Source organism: Zootoca vivipara, chromosome 10 (assembly GCF_965207765.1).
Source record: "Zootoca vivipara chromosome 10, rZooViv2.hap1.1, whole genome shotgun sequence".
Lineage (NCBI taxonomy): Eukaryota > Metazoa > Chordata > Lepidosauria > Squamata > Lacertidae > Zootoca > Zootoca vivipara.
Window position 1 is genome coordinate 35,801,386 of NC_142593.1, and position 14,622 is coordinate 35,816,007.

Below are 14,622 nucleotides of genomic sequence, written 5' to 3' on the forward strand. Positions count from 1 at the left end.
ATAAACGCTTTCTAACTTGTGGGAAAGGATTCCTTTCTATCTCAGAAGGAAATGCAAATGCTTTCTAGTAAATTCTGTTGTACATTGTTTCAATGACAGTGATTACTGTAGGCCTTAAGATTTTGTGATTCACTACAAATGCACAATGTAATAATGATACCTGAAGTGGTGTTTTATTTCTTTCCTGTGAATCACATCAGGAACTAGATTTCACATAATGGAAAAAACAGCTGCCCCTCCCTTGCAAGTGTCACCAAGTGGAACCATGATATGCCTTCCTGAGGAAACTGAAGCCACTGCGTAAGTAATGCTCATATATCCTCCTCACTATTGAGCATTATTGTCAACAGGATGTGAAGATCTACCGTGTTTCCCCGAAAATAAGACACTGTCTTATATTTATTTTTCCTCAAGAAGACGAACTATGGCTTATTTTCAGGGTATGTCTTATTTTTTTTTAATTACGCGTCCAGCCTCGCCTCTTCCTTGGCGCCCTTCAGAACTGTGCCTATCACTATGTATTATTTTCGGGGTATGGCTTATATTGCGCAAATGTGTAGAAATCCCGCTATGGCTTGTTTTATGGGCATGTCTTATTTTCGGGAAAACAGGGTATGTAGGTTAGGGATGAGAGGAATTCAATTCAGTTTGCCTCGAAGCACGAACCCACCAAATTAGCAATTTCCAAACCAAACCAAAACACAACCAATTCAATTTTTAATTCAGTCCAGGACCAAGGAGTGTGTACAAAAATGTGTGTACTAGGGTGAAAGAATGTGCATATTGGTGAAAATAGCATACATACGCATTATATTGCGCAAAATTGCTTTGCAAAAATCTATACTGGGCACATCTCTCTCTCTCTCTCTCTCTTCAATACGCATACATTAAAAAATGCAACACAGGCTTGTTTCTTCTTTTGAGGCAGGTGAAATCTCACTGTTAAAGGTGAAGACCAGGGGTGAGCAAACTTTTTCTGCAGGGGGCCTGTCCACTGTCCCTCAGACCTTGTGGGGGGCTGGACTATATTTTGAAGGGGAAAAAATGAACGAATTCCTATGCCCCACAAATAACCCAGAGATGCATTTTAAATAAAAGCACACATTCTACTCATGTAAAAACACACTGATTCCCAGACCGTCTGCGGGCTGAATTTAGAAGGTGATTGGGCCGGCCCCGGCTCCCAGGCCTTAGTTTGCCTACCCATGGTGAAGACATTGGACCTTTCTGATGCTGAAGGTTCAAACCATTCTTTGACTTTGGCCAATATAATGCTGCATTTGTTTCTGTTATCTCTGTGTGCAGAATCTCCCCAGTACTGGGTGAGCTCCTGTCTGCTCGAGGATGGCACTACTGGGAAACATCTGTGAGTGGCTGCTCCGCTTACAAGGTTGGGATCTGCTATTCTACTATGCCACAAGACAGCATCCTGGGGCAGAACAATGCTTCCTGGTGCTTGCATTGTCCTAGCAAGACAAGGTAATAAAGAACATCTTATTTTTTAAAAAAAAATTGTGAAATTACATGTCCTTTCCAGTCTATTCCTTCTTCTCCCTTCACCTATGGGTGCATGGGTGTGTCTTGATTTTCTATTTGTAAGCCACTGGAAGATACTTCGCAACTTTCAAATACCGCACTTACGGGGACGTCATTTGTTATTAAGTGTTGTACTTCTGCATCCCTCAAGGATCCCCCAGATTCGCTGGAAATTTTGTTTGTGGGTAGTGTTGCTTGGCCTACAAAATGATCGGCTTGGTGCCACCAGAGTTGAGCATTAGAGGGAGTGATAAATAAATAGTGACGTGTTGCCTTGGAGGACTGCTTGGATGTTATGGAAAGTGGCAAGAAGCATAAGCACAAGTGATGTCCAAAGGAGGACGTCTTTGGACATCTTCTGGTATGTTGAGATTGTGGGAATGTTCAGGGTGGCAGGAGAGGATATATTGTTTATTAATATCCTTCCTAAGTTGCACTAGCAGCTCATACTTCTCAGTGCAGGAGAGATGTGCAAATGCTCCCTCCAGGTGTTACACTAGTGGCATGGAATATGGATGCTTAGTTGCACATTGGCTTATTACCATGCTCTGTAACATCTCATCCTGTTTTAATGCTCCAATCCTAAGCAACAGCTGTGGGCAGCAAGTTGAGGTTCACGGCGCATTGGGAGGAATGTTAGCCCTTTATCCGTGCTCTGTAATAAGCTGCTATCAGCCACAGGAGGGAAACGTCTGTTGGCGCCCATTTTCCCTTGCCATGATTACAACCACCTTATGAAAAGGGCCCATTTACAGCTGGGGTACTGAGTCTGAATACTTAGGATCACAGTGGCTCAAAGAAATCCCATCTCAATATTTTGTTCCTGTATTTTTCTGGGTGGCAGAACTTTCACCAACCGAAATAGGAGCAGAAATTTGAGCCTCTGGAATTTGTAGCTGTAATGAATACTCCAACCACAAGATCCACCCGTCTGTTCCCTGGTCTGATTTTCCTGTATATGTGATACATTTCTACCATAGCTGCTTCACCCGAGGTCATCTTGATGATTTAGCAGGTGACAGGGCGAAGGAGAGGGATGTTTTTTTGGAGAGAATCCAGGACTCTGAAAGTCTGGATGATTGGTGACTGAGAATAGTGCTCTGATGATATACTCCCTGTCCTCTACGCTGGCAGATAAGGTTACACCGTGGGTGCTTCTTAGGCTTCCACTTTCCATAATCTGATCAGGAGTTTTAGTATTACAGCCATAATCATCAATGGCAGGTTATATTTAATGCTTGTAATGTTGCATTTCAAGGTGCCCACTTCCTGAAATATTTTATAGTATGTAACACATTTCAAGTGTTTAATTTGCATCACATAAATTATCTCAGGAACAGCTCTGTGCAACAGGTCAGAATTATTTGTCCTGTGTGATCATTTATCTCTGTGGAGAACTGTGTGTGCGGAGAGGATTGACCCAGAGGGGATTGGAATTGTCTAGACCCACTCCTAATCTCTCTGCATTCAAGGTGTGGTTTCTACAGGAGCCTATGTGTTTTTACCCAAATGTATGTAGGCTTCCTATGCACAACGGTGGTAACTGGACCGCATGCTAAAAAAAATGGTTTATCATGATGGGAATGAGCTGAGGCAATCTTTGGATTCATGCACTTCTCCCTTCCCATTCCTGCTTTGGTGTGGCTGTAAAGAGAGGTTTAGATGCTTTCACAAACTACAGCTTGTCCAAACCTGACAAACTGTGGTTGATCTTTAACTATCATCTGCTGAAACAAACCAATGTCAAACCATGGGCTATGATGTTGGCTTGTTTCCAACAAGCCATTGTTTAAGCTAACCACCTGGAAATGAATGAATGACTACACAAAGTTATTACTTTAATGTTTTGGGTGTGGGAGGGGCTGTGGCTTAGGTTGGGCCCACGTATTTATTAGGGAAGTAAAACCCAGAATAGTCCATCCATCCAGAATGACCTAATACTTGTGTTTGGCGTCTCCTAGGTCTGTCATTTGATTAATCACTTGACTTTCAATCATTTACATTGAAATAAATTCCAGAGTTGCAGTCATGTTAGTCTGCTGCTGCAAAATCAACAGAGGGTTTTGTGGCACCCTAAAGACTAATAAATTTTATTATGACATAAGCTTCAATGGAGTGGAGTGGACCCTTGGACTGCAATAAAAGTTGTTAAGTCTTTAAGGTGCCACAGGACTCTTTGTTAATTGAAATAGATGTGCATATTATAGCAAAATGTTTACAATGGTTGCCCTTTGGAGGATGCCAAAGGAAAAGCAGTTTTCTCCGCAGTGTAAAACATTCACTTTATTAAACGAAGCAAAAGCGACTGTTCAGGGTTAAAAGGAAAGGCCGCCCTTGCTGCTTTGCTCTGCAACATGGGAATGTAGAATGCTTGTCCACAATAAAACCACAGAGCCAAATGCAATTCCACCAGTACCTCTGAGGATCCAGAGTTAAAAGAAACATTGCCATCGCTTTTAGCTGCACATTGTCAGAAGCTTCTGTTGCTTTTGATATTCACCTTGAAATGCAAAAATATCTGCTGGCTTAGAACAGATTCTGCTAGTAAAAGCCATCTTAGCTTTTTTCATCAAGCTTGGCACAGCAGGTGGCTCTATATTGGGTGGGGTGGGGAGGACAACACGCTAAAACAAATGACAGAAAATGACCCTTGGAATGCATTGCTTCCTTCCAAATGAATATACAAATATGCTGAATTGGCCAAAGCACTATTAGAATGCATTAAAACAAGAGTGATGGATTGCTTGCTCATATGGCCGTTTTAAGGAACTGTCTCCAAAGAAACAACTGGGATAAATAGAATTTTTAAAAGTTCTTTAAATAGCCAATGAAATGCATTGGTGTAAGCTGGATCTGGGTAAATTTCCCTCTTCAACACCCCATCACTCCATCCTCATAGAAATCAACTGTGTGTGTGAGTGCTACTCATAGGCATGCATTGAGAAAACTTGGATCCAGATAAATTGCCTGGGCTGGCACTACCATTAAAGAGAGCGAGGCGATTGCATTGGGTGGCAGCTGTTGAGCAGCAGTGGTGGCAGCCTGCTCAGCCATCTAGCCATTCCTGTCTGTTCTCAAACAGATCTGTGTAAGCCATGCAGCCAGGCCTACACCTCCTAAGTTAACCTGCCACCTTAGGCACAGTGGATGGGGACCCTTTTTGGCCCAGCATGCCAAATCCTTACCTGTCTCTACCCAAGCAGGCCAATTTCCATTGGGGACAACCCACCTGCCAGGCACCTGGCATCATTATGACACCAGATGATTGACAGGTAGGCTGTCACACCCATCCATCAAAGTCCCTTTGTGCAGCACTCAGGGGAATCATCGAAGTGTAAAGTTGGAAGGGACCACGAGGCCTCTCTAGTCCAACCCCCTGCAATGCAGGAATCTTGTTGCCCAAACGTGGAGCTCGAACCCATCACCCTGAGATTAAGAGTCTCATGCTCTACCAACTGAGCTATTCTGGGAGGGCCAAGCAGTTGGCAGTGAGCTGTGTGTCACAGCACTTCTCAACTGCATAACAGCCAGCTTGGGAACTGCAGCATAAGGCAGAGGGCAGGTGGTTCCGGGAGGCAAGCACACATGGAGCAATGATTACTGCTATGCTAAAATCCTCCCAAGGTTTGGCAATTCTGACTACACCGTTCATCTGGCTCCAGACTCCATCGTTCCTTCATCCAACCATAACGCTTCCAAAATCATGACAACCCGCTACACGTTGTTGCATATATTATACAACCAGAACCAGATAGTACCCCCTTATTTTTACCGCAGCACTGATCTGCACCAAAGGGGAGCATTTCAATGTGATGAAAATGTGTGTATTAAAGCTTTAGCTGCTAAGGGTTTCCATTTGCTAACATCTGGCAGATAGAATAAAATATTGCGATAGGTTGTGCAGTGAATTCTTGTTGACCTAACCTTGCACTCTTCTGCAGTTTCCTATATAAGGTCCTCCATCGTGGTGAAATGAGTGATGTCATTGTGACAGAACAGCCACCCCGCATTGGCATTCTGCTGGATTATAACGCTGGAAGACTCTTATTTTTCAACGCGGAAAGAGGGCAGCTCCTGTTTGCCATCCGGCAGAAATTCACCGATGCTGCACACCCTGCCTTTGTGTTGGAGGAGCCAGGAGTCCTTCACCTGCATACGGGCATGGAGCTTCCAGAATTTGTGAAGCAAAGCTAAACATTTGCTTTCAAACTACATGCAAGACAGAAAAAAGTGGATAGAATGTGCTTGGGGTGGCCTTGTTTCCTTCTTCTAAGATAAGATAATGTTTAAGAACTACAAGCCAGTAGTTCAGTGGCTTCAACAGGACTTCCATCATACATTCCCCCTTGCCAGCACTACTTCGTAAAGTTTTTTTTTTTTTATACTGGGGGAAGTTTCAAAAGCAGATCAAGGAAGCTCCTCTTAGGAACAAAAGTGTAAAGTTATTCACAGAGCCCACATATCTCACCCACATGCGAAGTCCACGGGGTGGTGGTGAACTCTCTTCCCAAGTTGTTTTTATTCATGGGAATCATTCACATAAGGCACACATGCAGACACACACACACACACAGAAGAGCCATAGCTCAGTGTTAGAGTATCTGCTTTTCAGGTTCGAATCCCAGCATCTCTGGGTAGGACTAGGAGAGACCGCTGTCTGGTGCCCTGAAGAGCAGCTGCTAACATTACTGATCGGTAGTTTGACTCAGTATTGGGTTCTGTGATCCTACATAGCACAAAGACACACAAGTTATCTCTTTACTTACTACTTTCTTGATGCATACTGAAGGACTGCCCAAATGTTTGTGCTACGCTCACTGGGGGAGGGTGCCAGGAACTTCTCCATTGGTCTCTTTTGAAATGAATTGGTTCCAATGCGTTTTCACAGGGCCCAGCAAGAAGAAATTATTGGGAGGAGTGTGCTCATTGTCTGCAATCCAGCTACTGACCCACACAGGCCTACCTCCAATCAAGATGGGTGGGGCTGCTAGGATTTGGGGAGAGGGGGCTGCTTTCAGTCTCTATACCCCATATAATCTCTGACCAGGTTAGCACTCCTATTGATATTAACAACATTGCCCATCTTGATTTCAGTTACACTCATTTATTTATTTTTTTGACTGGCAGGCAGAGCCTGGCACCTCATGTGTGGCACATATAAACATACAGAGCTCCCAATCTCCTAGGATGTGTGAGCATAAAATGCTGGATTCTTATTGTGTTGTCCTAACATTTGAGGCCTAACTGGATCAGGGCAGTTTGTTCATATGAAAATTATTCTAATACTGTGGTATTACGTGCAATTAAAAAATTAAAAACAAACAGGTTTTATCTTCAATGTCATTGCTCAGAAAAACAATACAGTGGTACCTCTGGTTAAGAACTTAATTCGTTCTGGAGGACCATTCTTAACCTGAAACTGTTCTTAACCTGAGGTACCACTTTAGCTAATGGGGCCTCCTGCTGCCGCCGCGCCGCCGTCGCACGATTTCTGTTGTCATCCTGAAGCAAAGTTCTTAACCCGAGGTACTATTTCTGGGTTAGCGGAGTCTGTAACCTGAAGCGTCTGTAACCTGAAGCGTCTGTAACCCGAGGTATCACTGTATATCATTCAGTGCTTTAAAAAGAAGTGGGAAATGTTTCTGCTGCGTGAACAATAATGTGACAGCTTTCTGAAATTGCTCTTCTTGGTGGTGGTGAGTGTTTATTGTAGTATCAGTACTGCACATGTAGGCAGATTTTCCCAGCACCCACACAGCATTGTTGGCATCAAAATGCCAGCCCTTATTCCCCCTACCCTCAATTAGTCTGGATTTACCCTATCTGGGTAAATAGGTTAAGTAAAAATTTTTAAAAAGACACAACAAAAACCCATTTGCAATACCCATTTTTAATATTAAGCTGTCAAATGGAAGAACTCTAAAATGTAGGGAAACATACAGGGTTTCACCAAGCTTTTCATACCAGTTATCTGGTGATCACACAAGGAGAAAGCCCTTTCCACAAGCACCTGATAATGTGTCACCATTTATTCCTGTTGAGCATGCCTACTTGGGTTGTTCTCACAGAAATCCCAATATATCATTAAATAAGGAGAAACCATGTTCTCCCTCTTTCCAGCCACTGCCCTACCCACTTTCCGTTTTTGTTTTTTAAAAAATGCTGAATTTGCAATGTGGCACCTGGGCTGGATCTACACTGATCTGTTTAAGATTATTAGAACGATATTAGTTATTATGTTTTAAAACATCACAGGGCATACTTATAAATTAAAGTGTTTCTTTACCTTTAAGATTTTGACCCAAGGCAAAATCTTAAATGACAGGATCCTTTAAAAGGAAATGTAAAAGACAAAGAGGGTTTATTTAAGGGAAACATACTAGAACATAAAATAAAGCATGTAAGAAAGCTAGTTAAACAACCTCAGTATGATACTTATATCGGAGTGTTGTCAAGCCTTGCTCCTGTGACTTCCTCATCACTTGTCTTGATACCATTGCAGCACTGAATTGTGCACCTTAGGGGCATTGTCCCTGTTTGCTCCAATGGGAGTTTTCCATTATTATTATTATTATTATTATTATTATTATTATTATTATTATTATTATTTAAAAGTAGTAAAACACAAAAATACATAACATAATAACAAACAAAGCAATAGCACCCCCAATGGTAATTGCCACATGGCTTTATGTGCTTTTTAAGCAGTATCTCAACTGATAACAGTAGCTCCGATCCCAAGTCTGGGATTTATTTATTTTAAACCTATAATGTAATTGCTAAGAATCTTGCTAGTTCCACATGTAAAGGTAAAGGGGCCCCTGACCATCAGGTCCAGTCATGTCCGACTCTGGGGTTGCGGCGCTCATCTCGCTCTATAGGCTGAGGGAGCCGGCGTTTGTCCGCAGACAGCTTCCGGGTCATGTGGCCAGCATGACAAAGCTGCTTCTGGCGAACCAGAGCAGCGCACGGAAACGCTGTTTACCTTCCCGCCGGAGCGGTACCTATTTATCTACTTGCACTTGGACATGCTTTCGAACTGCTAGGTTGGCAGGAGCTGGGACCGAGCAACGGGAGCTCAACCCGTTGCAGGGATTCAAACCGCCGGCCTTCTGATCAGCAAGCCCTAGACTCTGTGGTCACAGCGCCACCTGGATCCCTTTCACATGTAGTTAGGCCTTAATTCAGAGGTGGGAATCTGACGCCCTCTAGATGTTGCTGTACTCCAACTCCCATCATTTCTGATCACTGGCCATGCTGGCTGGAGATGATGGAAGTTGCAGTCCAACAAAATGTTTGCAGGGCCAAAGGCTCCCCCAACTCTGCTCTGGATGCAAGCTTTAATGCTATTGAAGAAATGTGTTCTTTATTACTTATTGGCTCTAGCCCAGTTCTCCAGCCTGTCAAGATCAAGATCATTTTGAATCTCGATTCTCTCTTCAACAGTCTTGGCTCCCGCTCTTAGATTCGTATCTTCTGCAAATTTGATTAGCATTCCCTCTACATTTTCATCCAAGCCACTGATAAAAATGTTGAACAGCATGGCATTGCACTCAGTACTTCCCTGTGGCTTGATGCAGAGCCATTAATACCATGATGGTTGTTCAACCAGCTATAGATCCACCTAACAGTGGGCCAGATTTCGCCATCTTGCCAACAAGGATATCATGGGGGACACTGTCAGATGCTTTGCTCAAATCAAAATATTCTGCATCCACATCATGAGTGGGCATGAGTGACTGCCAGCACACATTCTAGATTTACTAATACAGAGGCCCATACAGAGGAAGAGGCAGCCAAGACAAGGAGCCTATTGCCGTGATCTGCCACTTTCTTCCTCATCCTCCTCTGCAGGTAGAAGCAGGACCACAGCCTGGTAAGTTACAGTGAATACTCTGAACTGGTTAGTTTCCTTCTTCTTGAGGCAAGCTTTGTGGTGTATCTTAGGTCTCTGCTACACAGCTGCAATAAAAAAAAAGTGTTTTAGATGTGTTGTAAAATGCAATATACACATGTGACACTAGATTGTGAGCCATGCAAAATTTAATATATTTTTCAAAACGTTTTTTAAAAAAGCATTTTCATAGCATTTTTTTATATGTGTATAGATTCCACCTTAGTCTGAGGATTGCAGGCTGCATAAGTACAAAGGAGGCACACAGGTTAGTCATATTCTTGCTCTAATGTGAGAGTAGAATCCTGTTTTTAGGGATAAAAGAGCTTCCCCCACAATATATTGCAAGTTGCATACATTGCGATCCAGATGCAGTTAAATGTCAGTGGCTTTGCCATTATAACAGCACTGAAAAGTCACAACACTGGATATCAAGGTTGGGGGCACTTTTTCAGCCTGAGGGCCACATTCCCTTTTAGACATCCTTCCAAGGGCCACATGCCAGTGGTGGGTGCAGCCAGAAGCAAAAGCAGACAGGGCAAAAAAAAATATTGGAAATTTTACTTTTGGCGATTAGGCTAGTTTCTACACACATACACACCCTTCTCCATCTTCCATCCAGGCATGCAAAATGCATTACCAGAGGTCAAGGATGTGTTTCAGCTAGGGAAAACAACACAGGGTGCAAAGTATGTTGGCTAGGGGGCCTGGGGCCAGTTTTGAGGGCTAAACAGGGAGATTCCTTCCGTGGGCCTGAGGTTCCCCATTTCTGGTGTACTGTATATCTTCCACTGACAGATCAAGATGTTCCTTTTAGGGCTTTGGAGACAGATGAGTGATATACTGCTGCTTTTAATTGATGCTTTCAATCATGCTTTAAATTTATATTTTAATTGCTTAAATTATATTTTGGAATTGTACATAATCCACCTTTTGGGGTCAATGGTGGCTATACATCATATCTCTCTTTGGTGGAGGAGCCATCCACGAAAGAGTGATGATCATGTCTTGAAGGTATTATGTAAATTAGATCCAACTCAATAACGATTTTAAATAGCAACTATAGAAGGATCCCCAACATCGACTTTAAATTTGAATAGGGTGAAACAAGTTGCAACCTACGAGAATTCGCCAGAATAGTAGCTGTGCTAACCTGTTGCAGCAAGAATAACAAAGGGCCTTGTGCCATCTTAAAGACTATCTAGTGTAATCGCCTTCAATCAGTTCCATTCACTGTGCAGCACACACACAAAAAAATGGACATGAATTTGACATCAGAAATGGCAACAACTCAGAAATAATTGGGAGAACATTAAAATCTCCCATAACCTTTTGTTTTGTTTTCACTAACAAATATTGATTAACAAACAACTGCAAAACGACAACAACCCCAAAAAACTGTCTGACTTGTACAGCCATCTTTTATGCTAGCATCCCAATTAATCTTAAGACCTCGTTTGCACATGAATGCCAAGCCAAACCATGACTAGTGTGAACCAGAAAGGAGACCACAGCCTCTGTGCTCCTGTTATTATTATACAGCCCTTCATCGAAGAACTCAGGGTGGTTCACAAGATAAAAATACCTACCCCAAGGTGAGCTGCAACCAAAGTTTGTTTTTGTTTTATGCTTCATAGTTTATCTGCTGGAGACTGACTGGGGAAGCACAGGCATAGCTGTCAAGTTCTCCCCTTTTTTAAAGGAAACCCTTGCGAATCCACACTAAGCCATGGTTTGGTTTGGTTTGGCTTGGCTTAGCATTCCCTGCAAAACTGAGTCAAAGACCCAGAGCATACTTGTTTGAAGGTGTGATGCCCACTACATTTTCTGAGCTATATAGGCAAATAGTCTACATGGCATGAAGCAGATTCCTGGGCTGGAGAAAGAGAAACTGGCCCAAGATCTGTCAGTGAGCTTCTAGAGTGAGGGGGGCATTTGAAGCTACCGGTAGGTATTCCTGCCTCCAATCGAACACTTTCATACCGTGTCCACCCTGCAAACATCTGACTCCAGCCAAAGTCTGAATTCCGAGATGTATTGTTATTATTATTTTAAAAACCTTCTTTTAAAGTATGTACCCCTGGGCTCGATTTTTGTTTCTTACAGTGCCACTTTCAGTATTGTACATAATTGTTTCTTCTGGTTGCAGCAGCAGCCTAGATCTAAAGCCTATTGAAGTCAGAGGAAAACCAAAACTTCAATAGGTGTGGATTGGCCTCAGTAATCCTGAGGTCCTGAGATGAAAAATATAGAGCTGGCTGTAAGATAGAAGCGTTTGTTTTGCTATCAAGGGAGGGAGGGAGCAGAGTCTCAGTAGAATAGATGCTATTGATCTGCAAAACTCACACAGTCTCTTCTGTTCTAGAAAAGAACATTAATACGAGGTTAACGCTTTAGCTCAACGCCAGCTTTACACACCCTAAAGGTGGCTAACCAGGGGCCTTCCAGATATTGCAGGACTACAGTACCCATCACCCTTGACCATTGGCCAAGCTGGCTGCGGTTGATGGGAGTTGGAGTTCAAAACTTCTGGAGGACACCAGTCACCCACCCTTGCAAGGTGTGAATTGTGTGTGTAAGCATATATACAGGCATTTCTAACAGTTTCATTACAGGTAGTCCGATGACAGAATTAAAACAAAAACCTCACCCTTGTCCATTACACACACATTTAAACCCTCCCACCATACATTTAAAGCAGGCCCATGCCACTTTAAAGTCATGGCTTCCCACAAAGAATCCTGGGAACTGTAGTTTGTTAAAGGTACTGAGAGTTGTTAGGAGATCCCTGTTCTCTTTACGGAGCTACAATTGCGTGTGGAGACCCTTTAACCTGGCCTAGAAATAAATTCAGACTGGACTCATATTTTTGGTTTGGTTTTTGGCAGAATTTTAGGCCACAACTTTATTGATTACAAATCAAGTGAGTGGTTGCATAGGCTCTGGTTCCAAAGCTACCTAAAGTAGCGCTGACTCTGGGCGCACCATGAGTCAGCATAGGTGAACATCTGGGACGGGGCCCCTTGCGCAGCCTGGCCCATGGTTCCCCCAGATGTGCCCCGAACTCTGGAGGGGGCACAACCCGACTGGGGAAGACGAACCAGAAGTCCCAGGATTCCACTTAAAGGAATACCCATGGATAGGGTTGGCTAGGCATCCTGCCACCCCTATCAGCATGAACCAGAGCCTATCCGCCAACCTTACAAGTTGTGACGATTTGCTTCTGTCATGCCCCTGTCCCAATGACAGACGACACACGACAGCATAGCAAGGTCAAGCGCAAGACCTAAAGTTAGGGAGAGGTGGGCGGGTGTTTCGGTGCATGATGACCCAAGAAGAGAATCTCTAAGGTCACGTGTGGCTCTTAAATAGTGGTCTCTCTGACTCTTAAGACTGGCATGCCCTCAGCCCAATTGCATCCCGTCAGAGAGACCATCAATAGGGTGTTGCGGCTGCTCCAATAGTCTCCGCCCCAACACCTAGGCCTCATTGGCGGGACCCACCGCAACACTCTGTTGCAGGGAGGACCCGATTTATCAGAATGGCTTCTTGGGGGAAACTGAGAATTGTAGCTTTTTTTGTACATTGTCTGATTAAAGAAACCATGCTTGCCATGCTTAAGACTACACAGAAGAAAGCGAAGAATGTTAACGATTGTTCTCTCCAGTAGAAAACTAGGTTCCATCCTAAAGCTAGGGGAAAGTTTATGATATGCTTCGTTTCCCTCAAGTGCAAATCACATGCTGTGGTCCCAATACTGATTTGGAGTGTGTGTGTGTGTGTGTGCTGAAGCTTCTACTCTGTTTAAAAAGCATGTTGAATGCAAGTATGCCTTTAGCATTGCATGCAGTTTAATCCTTAAACATTGCTAAATTTAGCTACACTGGGCTTTTGGGCTTCAGAGAGGAAGGCAGAAAACCTCTTTCATTAGGGTTCCTGACTAAGGCTGTGCCAGAGCTCTCCAGCTATATCATCACTCTGACTCTATGCCAGAAACAACTGCACCATTTGAATTTCTGCTCTCTCTGTGTGTTAAATTCAAAGATTCTTTGTTGATGTGTGTGTGTGTGTGTGTGTGTGTGTGTGTGTGTGTGTGTGTGTAAAACTGGCAGTTCTGCTTTCATTCTTCATTGCGGCATTTCTGCTTTTATATAAATTGTCAGGGACCAAATAAGCGAAAGGCAGCAGTTGCCACTTCCAGGAAGCTGCCTGCTTGCAATTAATTTGGGAAGTCCCTGCACATTAGGACACCTCTCCTTTAACAAATGCTGTATTGATTTTGTGTTAAGCAGGTTGAGATGATCTTCTGCAATTTAAAACAAAAGCAAACCCCATCTCTTAGCAACTGAGCGGAGGGTAGATGGCTGCGGTTTATAAAAAGTACAGTAAATCGGTTGATGTGACTCAGTTATTATCAATACTGTATTAAATAAAGCTCAGCATCTCCAGGTGCTCTTTTTGTATAGATGTTTGAATGCTTTGTAATATTATGCACGTGTTAACTTGCCATAGAAGAGTAAAATCTGAAAATCTAAGTGTGGAGCAGAAATAACTGGCTCGCTCTACATTTTTAAAGATGGTGCCTGTTTTGTGTGGCCAAAATTACCTCCTGCTTCAAAGGCCTCTCTCATTTGCAGTGCAGGGGGGGTCGTAGGAGGATGAATGGCTGCTGTGGAATAGACTAAACAAGGAAAGCCGCTCAGAGTGGCAGCTTAAAGAGATGTTAATGAGGAGGGAAGGCAAAAACAAATAAGGTGGCACACATGGAAATTATAGCATGGGAGTTTCAACAAGGAACAAGCATGATAATAAGCAAGTAAGTAAATAAAGATGTTGGTTTTCGCTTTATTTACTGAAATCTTTACTGCTTTGATGAGAATGTGCAATGTGTCAGGGAGAGCTGCCAATAAACAATTCACACATGAGATGCAAACTTGTAAACTCTGGTTTTGGATCCCTGTTGTGTTGTCCTCAGATGTTTTAACAAAGGAAAGATGGCCTTACTGGGCTTTAAACAGCTACACCAATTCCCAAAAGGAACTCCCGTTTCTTACCCCTCATCTCTCTCTGTGTGTGTACACATTATCAGCTTAAAATGCAACTAGGTCATTTTTTTTTTCTTAATTAGGATCAAAGCTGTTTTGGAGAAAAACACATCAAACAGAATTCCGTAAGAAAGAGCAGGATCAGTT

The 14,622-nt window shown here is 43.0% G+C and overlaps 2 protein-coding genes across 3 annotated transcripts in view; one reads left to right on the top strand and one right to left on the bottom strand.

The window, feature by feature from the left end:
- Positions 1 to 6,858, top strand: part of CMYA5 (cardiomyopathy associated 5) — a 53,850-nt gene extending 46,992 nt beyond the window's left edge. For both annotated transcript variants that reach the window (XM_035099997.3, XM_035099998.3), the window contains exons 11-13: positions 201 to 300; positions 1,306 to 1,479; positions 5,478 to 6,858. In XM_035099997.3, coding sequence (XP_034955888.3) covers positions 201 to 300; positions 1,306 to 1,479; positions 5,478 to 5,730 — 527 coding nt within the window. In that variant the 3' untranslated portion in view covers positions 5,731 to 6,858. The remainder of the gene's footprint in view (positions 1 to 200; positions 301 to 1,305; positions 1,480 to 5,477) is intronic.
- A 552-nt stretch (positions 6,859 to 7,410) lies between these two features.
- MTX3 (metaxin 3) overlaps positions 7,411 to 14,622 on the bottom strand; it is a 44,824-nt gene continuing 37,612 nt past the window's right edge. Inside the window, exon 10 of the mRNA XM_035099951.3 lies at positions 7,411 to 9,498. Within this exon, the coding sequence (XP_034955842.3) occupies positions 9,491 to 9,498 (8 nt within the window). The 3' untranslated portion in view covers positions 7,411 to 9,490. The remainder of the gene's footprint in view (positions 9,499 to 14,622) is intronic.